The sequence below is a fragment of the Onychomys torridus genome, chromosome 16 (genome assembly GCF_903995425.1).
Source record: "Onychomys torridus chromosome 16, mOncTor1.1, whole genome shotgun sequence".
NCBI classification, from domain to species: Eukaryota; Metazoa; Chordata; class Mammalia; order Rodentia; family Cricetidae; genus Onychomys; species Onychomys torridus.
This window is the reverse complement of record NC_050458.1, coordinates 32,423,793-32,439,347: the sequence shown is the minus strand read 5'-3', so window position 1 is coordinate 32,439,347 and position 15,555 is coordinate 32,423,793. Positions and strand designations below refer to the sequence as shown.

Genomic DNA, 15,555 nt, shown 5'->3' with positions numbered 1-15,555 from the left:
GATGATAGATAGATAGATGATTGATTGATAGATAGATAGATAGATAGATAGATAGATAGATAGATAGATGATAGATAGATAGATAGATGATAGATAGATAGATAGATAGATAGATAGATGATAGATAGATAGATGATAGATAGATAGATGATAGATAGATAGATAGATGATAGATAGATAGATAGATGATAGATAGATAGATGATAGATAGATAGATAGATAGATAGATAGATGATAGATAGATAGATGATAGATTGATAGATGATAGATAGATAGATACATAGATAGATAGATAGATAGATAGATAGATGATAGATAGATAGATGATAGATTGATAGATGATAGATAGATAGATACATAGATAGATAGATAGATAGATAGATAGATAGATGATAGATAGATAGATGATAGATAGATAGATAGATAGATGATAGATAGATAGATAGATAGATAGATGATTGATAGATAGATAGTCAATTTTTTAAAGACACATGGGGTATTAAAGAAAGTCTGTGTCTCTAAGGCCTTTCTTCAAGTTTCCATAAGGCAAAAGAAAAGGTACATTAGAAAGTGAGATGTGTAACACGTAGTAGAATATTTCTTGCTATTCATATGGTACCAGACCTTGGAGAACATTAAGACCTTTATATCCCCACCTCCCCTCCAATCCAGATCCACCCCCTTTCTGTCCCTCATTAGAAAACAAACAGATAATATTAAAATATTATATTATATTGCATGGGGGGAAAAGCTATCTTCAACAAAAAGAAAAAACAAAGCAAAACAATAAAAACAAAGAAATAGCAGTTCTATTAGCAAACATCTAAAAAAGACCTTGTTATCTTGGCCTAACTCATCAACATCCTCAGAATCTGCCATCTCCCAGGTGATGCATATGCACACTGCCCCACCAGAGGGGGTGGTGGTCCCATGAGCATAGAGGTGGAAAAGAAAGCCTTTTCACATCTTGATGGAGTGGGAAGGTGGTCTTCTCAGGAAAAAAAAAAAAAAGAGTCAGAAAACCTGAGAGGCATGGCTGAAGCGAGCGAAGCCTGGGATCTGCTGGAATGCCAGATGTAGGCAGGATCAAGGCCGTGGTATGCATGGCACATAGGCCAAGCTGACTAGGGTGCATGTCTGTGTTGTGTCTCAGCTACCACTGGCTCCTTGGCTCCTGCACTATGAGACTCACAGCCCTGGAAGACTGGGATAAAAACCAGAACTGATGGCTCAAATGAACGTTATGCAGAATTCCTTTGTAGCTGCTGAGGCCACTATCTGTCTGCAGAGGCAGGTGGGCTGAGCCTGTTTTAGGTGGAATGGGGGAGAAGCAAGTCTCTTGCATGGTGTGAAGTGCGGGGGTTGGGGGGAAAGTCTCCTCATAGAGGCATCATGCTGAAAAACACAACCAAGGGAAGCCATAGTATCTGCCACCCAGCATCATCAACCTACCTTTCTTCACATACACAGCCAGAGAATCTGCACTACTAGTCCTCACTTTCACCTGGCACTTAAGGCTCCTGAAGCTGGTTGCCTTTGAGCTGCCCACAGCATCTTGTTCCTAGAAGTGGAAAAAGGCCCCATTATTATCCAGTATTCCCCATGGTTCATAGCAAAGCAATTACGTATTTACCAAACTATAATCACAGTTCTCTAAGGAGGAGCTGCAGGAGAAGTTCATGAGGACATCTGGTTCTAAGTTTTCCTGGTCTATTAGAGTTGCGTACATGAGAGCAGCAAACTCCCATCGGCTGTGTTGGAAGCTGCAAAAGGCATGCAACTGGAGACTAGTCTGCAACAGAAGTGACAGTGACGGATTCTATAGAGGGGCAGGACCTAGGAGAGCTTCTTGGAAAACTGAATGTGGGTGGGGCTCTAACTGGAGACCAGGAATTCTTTCCAGTGAGATGGGGAGTGGGCAGAGAGGAGAGGTGGGAGGAGCCAGCTCAAGGGAGGCCTCAGAGGTGCACAGTTCTGTCCACAGGCTAGTTCTGAGGCTTGGGAAGATGAATCAGAACTCCAGAGCACCTGTCATTCTTGGTCATCTTGGAGCTCTTCTAATTTGCTTTTATGAGTTCCACCAGCTGAGTGGTTGGGACAAAACCGACCACAGTCATCTATGGTTTGTGTCCAGTATTTTGCCAGCCACAGGGCTTCCCATGAGGGCTTTCCAGGGCAGAGACTAAAGGATGAACTACTTGAAAGCACTGTCTCTTCATGCTTTCCTTACAGAGGAGACAAAGGCCTGAGAAGGGAGGAAAGTGCCCCAGAGATCATAAAAGGAAGAGGGAGGGCTGTGAAGACCTAGAAGGGATTGAAGTAGAGACCCAGAGTGGCAAAGCCCTTTTTATCCCTTCTGTTAGTTCCTGATTGGGCAGGAACCATAAGACGGATGTCTAGACTTGGAAGATTGAACACCTGCACTATGGTTCCCAAATCTGAAAGGATTTGGAGTTGCAGAACCAGGGGCGCTCTGGGAGCTGCTAGGAATGGGGTCCTAGCCTATAATGAGGCAGATCAATCAGATGTAACCAATATCCAAGCCCCACCCTTGCCTTAGGACAGCACTGAGAGCCCAGGACCCGGGGGAGGAACCTTAACCATGTTCCACACAGGACTTCCTGTGAAACTTCCTGCTGGCCTAGTTAGAGACTGGGGGAGGGGCATAACAGTGACATCATCATAGTAATGCTCACAAGAGATCGTCCTGTGATCCCCCTGGAAGCCTTCTTCCATCCTCCCACTCCCCTGTAATGTGGGTTATAATCATTTACTGCTGTGTGGGTTCTCTGAAGGATCTGGGGGCTAAATAGCAGAAAACAAGTGGGAGGGACTTGTATTTCCATCTGAATCCTGCCAGCATTTCATTGACATCAAATAAGCTGCTAAAAACTCTGGGAAAGCCCTCTCCATGCCCCTGGTGGCGCATGACTCAGGAACACTCTGACGACACATGTGCACAGACATGGGTACATGCAGTGCCCAGTGCTAGTGATGTCTTAAAACTACCACGCTTCTGGGTGCCCTAACTGAAAGCACTTGAAGTAGGTAACACACATCCATACTATGGACTGACTACTACACTAGAAAGATGCAGATATCCAAGACTCATGAGGAAGGCAGGGAAGAAAAGAAATCTCACTGTGTCAGCATATGCACAAGCTAAAAAAAGGATTTCAATATGTCGATATTTTCTAAGAGGACCCAGAAAACCTTGGATAGTAAATTGGAGACTTGCAAGATCAGGTATTTAGGATGCTGGGACCTGGGACTTGATTTTGGCTGGATGCCCTTCTATCTTAATGCAGTGGTACCTAAAACTCCCTATCTGTCAATAGCTTTCACTTTTAGGAACAACAGTCTCATGTAGGTCTGATGAATGTCTAACCTTTTTATATTTTCAAAGCACAATCACACTTGACTTCTCCAATGCAAGCAAGGTTGGTGTCCAGAACTCTGGGGTCAGATGATATTTAAGGGTTCTGGACAGTAGCCCCTTAGCATGAGGACCCAAGCTGCCTGATGAGGTAAGCAATGGCGGATGGTGAGCATACTCCACACTGAGGCACTATCCTGATTGGTCAGATGCTACACTCCTCCTGCTGTCACTTCCTTAACCTCCCTGGCTCCCCACAGCTGCAATTCCCAGACTCACCACTTTGACAGTCTTCAGCCCCAAGGAACACCCGATTGCCTCCTCAGGAACACAAGAGCGTGTCTGACACAGTGGAAAGGCATACAGCTGCCTACAGTTGTTGCAACTTACCTGATCAGAAGTCATGCAGGCAAAGTTGTCTCTCGTCCAAGAATAAAAGTCACACGAAACCTCTGGCCCCGTTGTGGACACCGTGAGGTAGCTGCAGGTCTTATCATCTGCACAATCTGCAAGTACCATGGGAGAGCCACCTCTGGATTCTCAGATGATGCTGAGGATGGGACAGACACACACCCTGCCCTCACCCTCATCTCATGTACATATACCCATTAACCAAACACACACACACACACACACACACACACACACACACACACACACACGACATCCAAACACAAATACTCATATTGTACCCAAATACACACAGAATACATAAACACACACACACACACACACACACACACACACACACACACACACGACATCCAAACACAAATACTCATATTGTACCCAAATACACACAGAATACATAAACACACACACACACACACACACACACACACACACACACACTAAAGAAATATCTGTTCTTCCACGTTGTCCCACATGAATTGGGCAGCAGAAAGCAAATAGTGTTTTTCAACCAACAAATACCCTGCTCCATTAGAACTCAAGTAAAATGACTCACATTAGCCCACATGCCCCCAGCCCTAAAGGCTTCCTGCCCTTCAACCAAATTAACTTGATTTTCATGGCAAGCAAGACCCTACTTCAGACTTAGGAACAAGGGCAGTTAAGGCAACAAGTGTTCCAGGTCAGTATCGGAACAATCAGTTTAATTTGTGCAGACATAGACTCAACACTAGCACCATGTCCCAAGCACACAATGTCCCCAGTGACCCTACAACCCACATCTTCATTTTCTTCTCCACCTTTCTATTCCACTCTCAATGGTACATGGCTTTCTTACGACTTTCTTTTATCAACAGTGGTACCCAACAGTGCTACAACCATTTCATGTTCCTTCCTCTTCAATGGCCATGTGACCTTCTGCAACAGCCTCTTGAAGCTTATTATGGGAATAATTATGTCTCCCATTCCTGTGTTGAAGTTCTAACTACCAGTATCTCAGAATATGACTGTAACTTAGTTATATTTGGGGGTCTGTAAAGCAGTAATTAAATGATGGATCATGCTCCATGTCCTAGCAAAGACAAGAGAGGAGGACACAGATACACAGGGGAGTCCATGTAAAGACAAAGCAGGAAGCCGGCCACTGAGAAACCAAGGACAGACAAAGGCTGCCAAGCCCTTGTTTTCAGGGCTTCGGCATCTAGGACCGTGAGACATAACTTTCCTGCTTGAAGATATCCAAACCCCATTGATCTGCAGATCCTGCCTGCCTCGGAGTGAGATAGGCTGCTCTGGGATCTCTATCAGACCCTATCCTGCCAGGCCTTGCTGACACGGTAGTCTCACTCCAACTTCTGTCTATTGCTGTCCCCTTGTCTTAGGCACTGGGTTTCACCCTCTTGAATAAAGTACCTCCTGGGGCCAGCGAAGGACCTTGTTTTCTCTCTGCTAACCTCCCTTCATGTAATTCTACACCTCTTTACATCTGCCTGCTGCCTTGTCTTTCCAAACCCAGCTGTGTTACAGAGTGTGATGGCACACACAGGTGCATGTGTATCACACTCTACAGGGGCACGCAACCCTCAAAGGTACGTACCAAGGCTGCTGTCCTGGGGCCGCCTCCTCATGTCTGCACACCTTTCCCCTCCGTACTGTCCATCCAGTTCCCTCCCACACACCATTGTTCTACACATCACTTTGTTAGGCCCCTACTTCCCGCCTTTGTGTTAGGTTTGCAACACAAGCTCAAGCATGGGCTTAGCCTAGACAGAGATGTTATCCGAAGTAGGTCCTTAGTCAGAGTGCTGCTGAAAAGGGTATGTGGTCAAGGTCACAGCTGCTGCTTTAATGTCTGCCAGCCTGAGTTCGAATTTAAGACTTGCCACTTGCTAACTCCGTGTCATTGAACAAACTACTAACACCCCTAAGGTCTTCTTCTCACCTGTACCTGGGGATCACTGTGGCTGGTTGTAAAATTTCCAGATGACCCCTGTAGAGAGGCATGCCCAATGGGCAGAAGTTGCTACTCCCTACCTCTCAGCACACAAATTACACGGGTGTGTGGTGATACACAAATGGCTACATTTCCATTTTCCAACATTGAGTGCTACACTTGGCGGTGAGTAGATACGAGATAAACTGCAGAGAAGTCAGGGATTGAGTAAACATCTAGTAAATCAAGTTGCGTATGTTTCTGACTGATGTTCCATCATATGAATAGTCCAGTTTTCCCCGTCTCTCCAGGTGTGCATTTTCTCATCTCGCTTACCTGCCAAGCACTGCACCAGTGGGGAGTCAGCACCAGGGACTTTGGACTTGACTATCACAGGAGAATTGGCATCGAAGATCACCTTCGATTCTGGAGCTTTCTCAAATTTCTGCATCACTGCAATTAAAGCAGACCTGTGAGATGCAAGCTTGAAGTGTGTTGAGGACATGTGCACGTGACTATTAGGTCAGGCTAGAAAGTCCTGTTAAGGTCTGGATGTCTCTGAACGCATCCTCCCCCTTGGTCACATAACTATGTCAAATGGAACAATTACCATTGAAAGGAACTCCACCCTTTTGCCTCACATCCAATTCTCAGCAGCATAGCTTGCTGTGTCTCCTTTTCCTACCCTATTCTCTGGAAGGAAAAGGAAGATCTAACATTATATTGGACCTTCCATCTCATCTTTTCTCATCGTTAACTTGATTTTTTTTTCCTGTCTAAACATCTCTTTCCCTGTCTTCGAATGCTAATTACATGGCATGATGATTACAATGAAAATGTCCTCCCCTAAAATAATCCGAATTCTTTCCGAAGTACGCTATTTTTACAAGACAAATCAAACATGTGCATACGAGGTTTTGCAGATTTGGAGATGAGTCACGTGGCTTCTGCATTTTTCAGACTGTATTTACTTAAGTGATAGGTTGTCATCTGTTTATCTAGCTACCGTCAACACACTTGAGATCCATTTGGTGGGACTCACGGAGCCACCTGCTCATGGAACTAGACAAGTGAGGAGGAACAAAGAAAAATTTCTACAGCTTTATGACTTGGAACACGTTCCTCACAAAGGACAGAAGAATGGGAGTGCTCATCAAGGAAATAGAATTGTCTTCCAACCCACAAAAACTCCAGTGTGTCTATACTGCAGGTCTCTATCAAAACACAGAAAAGCTATTTATGAGCCCCTTAGCACGTTCAGTCATCATTACAAACCTGGGTGTAGGTGCTCATTATCATATATATCCAACCCATTATAAACGAGTCTGCCATCTACATTGGTCTGCACAGGATAATATATCCATGTTTTTAATGAGGAAGCAGAAAAAATATATAAGTAGATGATACATCAAGTCATCTTTTCTTGGCTTTCCTTTGCAAAGCATAAAATGCTGAAGTGTTAATATAGACATAGGAGGCTGTGAGCTTTCTAATACTTTGATGTAGGAATGTAGTCTATGGTGATATTTTGTTTGTGCTGAAAGGTGGTGATATTTTATTTGTATGTTAAAAATAAAGTTTTCCTGGAGATCAGAGGTCATAGCCAGCCATAAACAAAAGTCAGGCAGTGGTAGCACATGCCCTTAATCTGATCATATAGCAAGTAGAGTCTCTGTGTGTTCAAGGACAGACTAGGGAACAACCAAGCACGGTGACACATGCCTTTAATCCCAGTACCAACCATAGAGACCTGGAGGTCTGTACAGACGGGCAGTGACAGGAAGTGAGGTAGCTGGGCTAAGGGCCAATGAGAAGGCAGAATAGCGAGGCAATAAAGGTGCAGGTTAGACATACAGTATCAATCACTTGGGAAGCTATGGTGATGTGGTGAGCTAAGGTTAACTGGTGTCTATTCCTGTTTCTATGATTCACCCCTGTATTTGGCTCTGTGTTTCTTATTTAATAAGACTATTTAGAAATTCATCTACAGTAGTCTGTGGAACTGTCATCTAAGCAAACAAAAGGAACTAATTGAAAGAGGCAGAAATGAGAAAAGGAACAGCAGATGGCCAGGGGTATTTGCTTGTGTACTATACAAACTTGTTTGAAAACTATTAAAAAAATTAATAAAACACTTTCTAACTTTACAAAGTGACCCTTCTGCACTCATCACTAAAGTTGCCAGCTTCATAAACTCAGCTCACACTCAGCCTTGCTCCCTATAATCCACCCTCTCTTTTTATTTTTCCATTCCTATTACTTTGATTATACTCTAGAAGTGCCAGTCATGCAATGAATCTGGATAGAGACACAGATAAGAGCAATGGGAAGCACAGGGTTTAGGGAGTGAGGTATATCTGAGATTAGTTATGTGGTATCCCAGCATTAGGTTAGAGATAAGCCTTTCAACATTCCTTGTGTCCGTGTCCTGAGCTGAAATATTGGAGAAAATAACCTTAGGATACCACAAGTATAAAGCGTTGAATACGTGGAATTCTGGCACATGGTGAGCTCACATGACAACCCTCTTCTTGCACAGTTAATAAGTCTGGCCAGCAGGACTCACCCCAAACCCAGCTGGTCCAGTGGGAAAAGAAAGCAAGCTACGGGGCCTCAAGCAAAAGGAGAAGGCATGTAAGGGAGGAGCCGAGTCCTAAGGACCAAAGCGAGGCCAGCACAAAGGGGCTTTGCCCATTGCTTCAGCCCTCCACACCTCCCCCCATACTTCTTCATGAATAGAAAAGGAGCAGGTGGCAGCAGTTCCTCAGCCCAGCTGTCAGAAGCATCTGTCACCTCTGCTGGACACAGTGAGATCATGCCCTTGACACCCTGTAAGAGAGGCCCTTGGATCGTGCTGCAAATGAGAAAACTACTGAGGGTGAGTGAGTATCCACAGGACTGCACCAACAGCAAGGGGACCTTTGGGGACTCTTCCACTCTGACCCCAGACACCACACTCTTCTTTTCGGCTCTGTAGACTTTTATTGTACCTCATGTGGGAGGACTTGATGGCATGCCTGGGACTGTCTCATCCACTACTCACTGAGGACCTGAGGTAGTGCTTGGTGAGTATTTGTTGACATTTGAGAAGATGTGGATTCTCGCAATGTCTCAGAAAACAGACTAGGGATGCTGGTGATCAGAGAAGTTGATCGAGTCATCCTGAGTCACCCCATAAAGAAATGATAGAAGATGGACAGATACCCAATAGTTCCACAGCATCCATGAGAGAGAAATGCTACCCAGATCCACAGAGGCAAGCTGCCTACAAGAGAGGAGGCATCACCAAGTCAGGTTTTGTGAAAATTCATCTTGTTTGCTGGCTAAATTATTCAGGGGTAATGTTCTTATGATTCCTGAAACTTATTTTCAAATGATTCAGCAACAAAAAAGCAAGCATAGAAACAGATCTAAGTGAAGGAAATCTTTTCATTTTATGTTTCTTCCAACTTCTCTGTAGGTTAAGAACTTTTAGTATAGAGTAGGAGACTATGGTAGTTTGAAAGTAATTGGCCCCCATAAGCTATTTGGAAGCTATTAGGTATGGCTTTGTTGGAGTAGGTATGGCCTTATTGGAGGAAGTGTGTCACTCTGGGGGCAGGCTTTGAGGCTCCCTATGTTCAAGATACCACCCAGTGTCATAGACTACTCCCTGTTGCCTATGATTCAAGATGTAAGAAATATCAGCTCCTGCTCCAGCACCATGTCTGCCTGCACACTGCCATGCTCCCAGCCATGACGATAATGGACTAAACCACTGAAACTTTAAGCTGCCACCCCAATTAAATGTTTTCCTTTATAAGAGTTGCTGTGGTCATGGTGTCTCTTCACAGTAATAGAAACCCTAACTAAAACAGAGACAAATGGCATCTTTCTGTAGGTCCCTGAATATACTGATCTCAGAAACCACAGCTGGATGCAACACCCAGTACATACTCAGGCACTGGGAATCCGAGAGTTCAGTCTCTGTCTGCAACCACTGTAGCCTCTGCCCCTCGCTGTCCACGCAGAAGGCTGCTCCACTGTCCCTGTCCCTCTGGCTGGCTTGGTACTGGCCATCCTGGTCACACTGCAGGCCAGCCTCATTCCTCTGACAGTCAGTGACACCTGGAACAACAGATGGACACACTAATGAGCAACAGGACTATGTGGTCTGTTCCTTCTCTTCCATCTTCCAGGACCCCTGGACTGTGGGGATGTCAAAGTTATGGGTAATCCAGACATTCTAGGTGAGATCTCTTAGTCTGTCCACCCTCAGCCAAGCACACCACCAAGGCTCTCTGTCAAAGCCATAGAGCACCTTTCATATGGACTATAATGGAATCTAATCTTTAGTGTGATCATAGTAGGAGGTGGGGCCTTAGGAAAGTGATTATGCCATGAGCGTAGGGCCCTCAGACATGGGATTGGTGTCCTTACAAAAGAGGACAAAGGAGCTGGCTTGTACTTTCTTCCATATAAGGACACTTAGAAAGCCACCATCTGTCCTGTTTTCAGTAGACACCGAACCTGATGGCAACTTGATTTGGGGCTTCCGGAATTCAGAATAGTGAAAAACAAAGTTCTGTTGCCTGTAAAATCCACCCAGCTTATAGCACTTTGAAATTGCTGTCTAGAAAGACTGCAACATTTCCAGACCCCCGACTTGGTCTTGTCCAGTGCTTCTATTCTTACTGTAACTGACAGCTCTCCTTCACTGTGGTAAGCTTGGCCAGTGTTTCTATTACCCTGTGAAGGTGTGGTTAGTGACTTCTTGCATCCCATTGATGGAAGCTCCATGAGGGCAGGATCTGCAGCTGGTCAATGTCTAAAATGTACACTCCCCTTCAATGTCCATAAATGTCAGCATGATGTCCAGGGATGAACACCTCTCTATCCCTGTGTTCAAGTTACTGCCTCTTTCTAGAAGTCCTTCCTTCACCTGGCCAGTAGTCTTCAGTCCACTAACACTGCTCTGGATTTGGGGAGATGAATGAGGAATGGATATGACAGGACTCAGTCCTCTACAGCTACACAGAAATGTTGCCACAGCACCTGGATCAATGTGCATGTGTTGGGGGGAAGCCGTTATCACACTTCAAAGATGTCTCTGCTGCTTACTATGGGCTTGACATTATGTCTGCCCCAAATCATGTGCTGAAGCTACAATCTTTCATGTGATGGAATTTGAGGGTAGGACCTTTGGGATGCAGTTATGGGGGTGTGAGGAGGATGAGTTCAGGAGTCTGGAAGATGATGGAATGGGTTTAATCAAAGAGGAGGGCTGGAGGTCTTGGTCTCTGTGCATGCAGTACACAAAGCCCTCATGAAATAAGCAGCTAGAGAAACCCAACCTTGATACCCTTATTCCTCCTACCCCCCACTTCACCCTCTACCCTGCCATGTTGACACACTGATCCTGCATCCTGAGAACCATGAAATCCCAGTGCTTATCACTCTAGGCACTCTGCTTCAGGTGGAATACCAGGAATGCGGCACCAATGACCTGTCTCAGAGAGGACAGACTGACACACAGAGGCCAGCTGCTTGATTTCAGCCACCATGCTGGCAAGAGGGGGGGAAACCAAAGTGGCTCTGGTTGATACAAGCTTCCGCATTGGTCCGTCAGCTCCCCCCATTTCTCTCTTGCCCCCTCCACAATGAGGGGCAGGTCATGACACAGATGCCCTTTTAAGAAAGCGCTGCAGTGGCACATGGACAGCATGGACAGGTCACCTCCACTGTGAGTCAGTGTTTAAGGGAAATGGTGCTCTGATGTCAAGGATGCTGCATGCCGAGGAGTTTGATCTAGAGAATGGCAGGTTCCTACATACAGAACACCTCTTAGTTTGAATCTCTCAGCATTATCGTCCTGTTAGCACGACCCTTCTTTCCAAGGAAACTTTCCTTATCAAAGAAGGTGGCTTCACCTCCTTTGATCACTTTCTAAAACATTCTGGAAATGATTCATATTGTAAGCAATAACAATTTGCCTCATGTTGACATAATTTCAGGCTCTCATCAAAAGGTCTATCACAAAGCCTGGGTCCTTTCCAGGGCAAACCCAAAAATACCCAGGTGAGTTTTCAGTAGTCACTTGACACTCTGAAAGTATCCTAACACATAGAAAGACCAAGTACATGGGGTCCTGGCAAGCTCAGGGCCAGAAAAGAATGAGCATGTGTTACACAGTGGTTTTGTATCTGGGTGGGAAAACTCTCTTTAGGTCTGATTTACAAAAATCAGAAGTTTCACAATCGGGCAAAACTAAGATCAAAGGTCAGCTGAGTTAGCTGGGTGACTCTGTCTAAGTAAGCTCACTTATCTGAACCGTCATCTTATCTGTAAAAAGTGGGCCACAAAAAAATTAAAAATAAAATAAAGTGGGCCACACTACCTACCTGGGAGAGGAATTGGGACAACTGAATGAGACTTTGTAGGTAACATTACTGGCCTGGAGCTTGACAGGAGACTGGCATTCACAGAAGATGCCTTTGATTACCCAGTGGTTCTCAACAGTGGTAAGTTTTGTTGTTCACCACCACCCCACCCCACCCCTGCACCACTCAAGAGATACTTGGCAATTCTTACAGTCAAGTTTGCTCATCATAACTTGGGGGAGAGGCTGCTGTTGTCATCTGGCAGCTGTGGGATACTGATGCTATTTAATCTCCTACCACTGTGGGACAGTTTCTAGGATGTGGAGAACTCTATCTCCAAACATCTCTGGTGCTGACACTGAGCAGCTATGCTGCATCCTGTTGCATGTAAAGGCTTTTCCTTCAGAGTGGCCCCGGAAGAACTTACAATGAGTCTTGCTGAAAGCTCCACTGGTGCTGGTCGTTCTGCCCCTTGGGCACGGGATGCAGGCTGAGCTGCCTGCCTGTTCTTGGTAAGTGCCAGCAGGACAGGGAGTACACCACCCATCCTGAGAGAAGCTTCCTTCAGGACACTTCACTAGGGGCACAAACACAGATGACATCAGAGTGAGAACTTGCTTTGTGGTCACAGGCAGGGCTTACAGTACATGTAGAACCTTAAATCAGCCCAGGTTTTCAATGGTGCAATTAATGATAAGCAAGCAGCCTCAGGCTCCAAGGCTAAGGAGCCAGCTGTGAGGAAGACAAGCAGTGTCTTCTATCCAGGAGGTATGGGAATTCAGGCAAGATTGCAGATGCAGGTCATATGAAGTAGGAGACCAGTCAGGGGCACATTAGAAAGAAACAGCCTCTGAAAAGTTAACACTAGAGACTTTGTGTGTGTGTGTGTGTGTGTGTGTGTGTGTGTGTGTGTGAGAGAGAGAGAGAGAGAGAGAGAGAGAGAGAGAGAGAGAGAGAGAGAGATATGGGGAAGCAAACATCAGGCAGTACAAACATCAAGTACAAAACCCTCAAAGTGTAATGGCAAGAGAAATGCCAAATCAGGCCAGCCAGGGAGCTGGAGCTGAGACTGCAAAGGAGATGAACTTGTCAGGAAATGAATGGGAAAAATGAGGCCCAACTATAGCTTCCCAAATCTAAGAGTGTGATGGAGAGTGGAAAGACTGGGTGAAATTCCACTTGCTGTATAGCTCTTGGGTTCTTCTGATATCATTTTTATATTGGATGAAATGGAGTCAATAATATTTAATGGGCTATGATAATCATGAACATAGTGTCTATCCTAACACCAGACTCATGTGTGCACTCAGCAAATAACAATTACTTTTACTTTAAAGAAAGTTCATCCTTGTAGCCAACTATGTACAAATGGTACTTCCTCAATGGGTCAATTCCGGTAATTCTAGTGACTTAGTGTCAACTTGACTGCTGTGGTTGATGTCCCCGTGGGTCAGTCACTAATCATGCTGCTCATACTGGACAAAGGAGAGGTTAATTAGAATACAACACTAAAGGTGGTTCTTGCTCTCAGGCCTGTTGGTTTCTGATTGACTCAGAAAGTCCCAATTCTGTGGATAAGTGCTCTTGTGAATCTGTCAGCTGGGATGCCGGTATCGTACTGTGGTCCCCTCGCTGTTCCACTCCTCATCTGCTGGTACCCAGTGCTTTCTTTCCCTCTAACATCTTCAGTCCCCATTCTTTTCTCTTCTCCCATCTGACATAGCCTGGGAACCCAGAACCCCAGTAGGAAAGGTGGATATCTCATAAGGCATTAAAGCTGGAGCCCTCAGGAGCCCCACTACAGAGCAATGCAAGAATCAGCCATCCTGACCCTGATGGCTCAGAGAAGCAGGGAGGACCTTTCTCCTTTCCCTCCTTGTTCAGGGTTGAATTTTCAATAATTTGTCAGATAACTTCAAAAATTGAGTTTTACCCTGTAAAAGGTAGAGCTGAAATCCTTCCCACCCTTGGAACCCTTTGCTGTGCATGCTCTGTGCATTAATATCAATGCATATTAATATTACCACTAAAAGTTAGCATCTATTCCCATCTCACAGGCTAGAAAGCCAGGACCGAAGTGCTCAGCTGTCAATTCCTACCACACTCTTCTGGAAGAGCAGAGGGTGAAATTATGGCACATAACAGGTACAGTGCCAGCTATTTTCACGTTTTGTCTCAAAGCCCCATGAGAAGGACATCTTTTCTGACTTGGCAGCAAGGCCATTGACCAGTGAAAAGTAAGCACAAAACAGTGGTGAGATGGAGTTGACATCCGAAGAGTTCCTATCCCTGGTCTGCAAGCATACGTGGTGTCTTTGAGTAAATCAGAATCTTAACCACGTCTTGGAAACTGAGTCGAACTTTCCAGTCCACTCTAGCAGTGAATACCCTCTGAACATGGAGTTTCATTACTTCTTTGAGTCAGGCTTTTGATGATTGGTTGGGACAATTACTTTCTCAAGTAAGTGCCCTCTAAATTCAGGGTTAAAGGAAACAAAAGCCTCCTGACCAATGTCAAGTGGCCTGCCATCTTTACTCAGAGTTCCATGAAGACAGGAAAGTGAGACCTGGGGAGATAGCATCAAACCACAGGCTCCTGTCAGTTTGAGGAGTGTGTGTGCTCTTTCCTCACTGTGACTGTCCCTGATGTCAAGAGTTTTCCACCTCAAGGGCACTTTTGAAGATCGTAAGGAGGCGGAGCCTTGATGACTATCATCTTTTCCTCCGAAAGTGGCTTCTCTCAAGACCAGGAAGTCCACCATGGCTCCTGCATGCTCACTTTTGCCTTCAACTATGTCCCTCCAGCAGCCAGAATTACTGAAATCTGTGACCAATGTCTTCCTTTATAAAATACGTTAGCGGATCATTTGAGTTTGGAGTTTTCAAGGCTTTGAGTCACCTTGCTCTTCCTGCCAATCTTTCAGCCTCATCAATGACAGCTATACTTTTGAAGAGAGGAAAAATATCTTTGGAGGGACATCGTGGTCCTTCACCTTCTAAGAAGTTCACTCAAGCCCTGTCAAGTCTTTATGGTCCTGCAACTCTTCAGCTCAAAATTCTCCTTGGGTACTCTGCAGGTGGTCCAAATGTTTTGTCTATCCTTCCCTGTGTCCTGTCTTTCTCAATGGGTCACCTCCTGCCATGTTCTCCACAGGTTCAATTCTGCTACAGAAACCATGGTGTTGTTTCATAAAGCCAAGGGGCTTTTAGACTTAGTGCTTTTTCACTAAACCATTCAGTTTCTGGAATAGTCTTTGTCTTGGTGGACCTAACACACACACCACCACCACCACCACCACCATCACCACCACCACCACCACCACCACCACCACCACCACCACCACCACCACCACCACACCACACCACACACACTCCCATACAGGCACCCTGCTCTCATCTGCCTATCTTGGCAGCAATTCCTGCTCACTTTTCCAGACTCCACCCAACACCTGATGCCCTAGCATGCCTCTCTGGCT

At 45.3% G+C, this 15,555-nt stretch overlaps 1 protein-coding gene across 2 annotated transcripts in view; it reads right to left on the bottom strand.

The window, feature by feature from the left end:
• Tg (thyroglobulin) overlaps positions 1-15,555 on the bottom strand; it is a 181,717-nt gene that overhangs the window by 127,388 nt on the left and 38,774 nt on the right. For both annotated transcript variants that reach the window (XM_036208076.1, XM_036208077.1), the window contains exons 21-25: positions 12,507-12,656; positions 9,657-9,827; positions 6,057-6,173; positions 3,767-3,882; positions 1,453-1,561 (exon numbers count right to left, since the gene is read on the bottom strand). In XM_036208076.1, the coding sequence (XP_036063969.1) occupies positions 1,453-1,561; positions 3,767-3,882; positions 6,057-6,173; positions 9,657-9,827; positions 12,507-12,656 (663 nt within the window). The remainder of the gene's footprint in view (positions 1-1,452; positions 1,562-3,766; positions 3,883-6,056; positions 6,174-9,656; positions 9,828-12,506; positions 12,657-15,555) is intronic.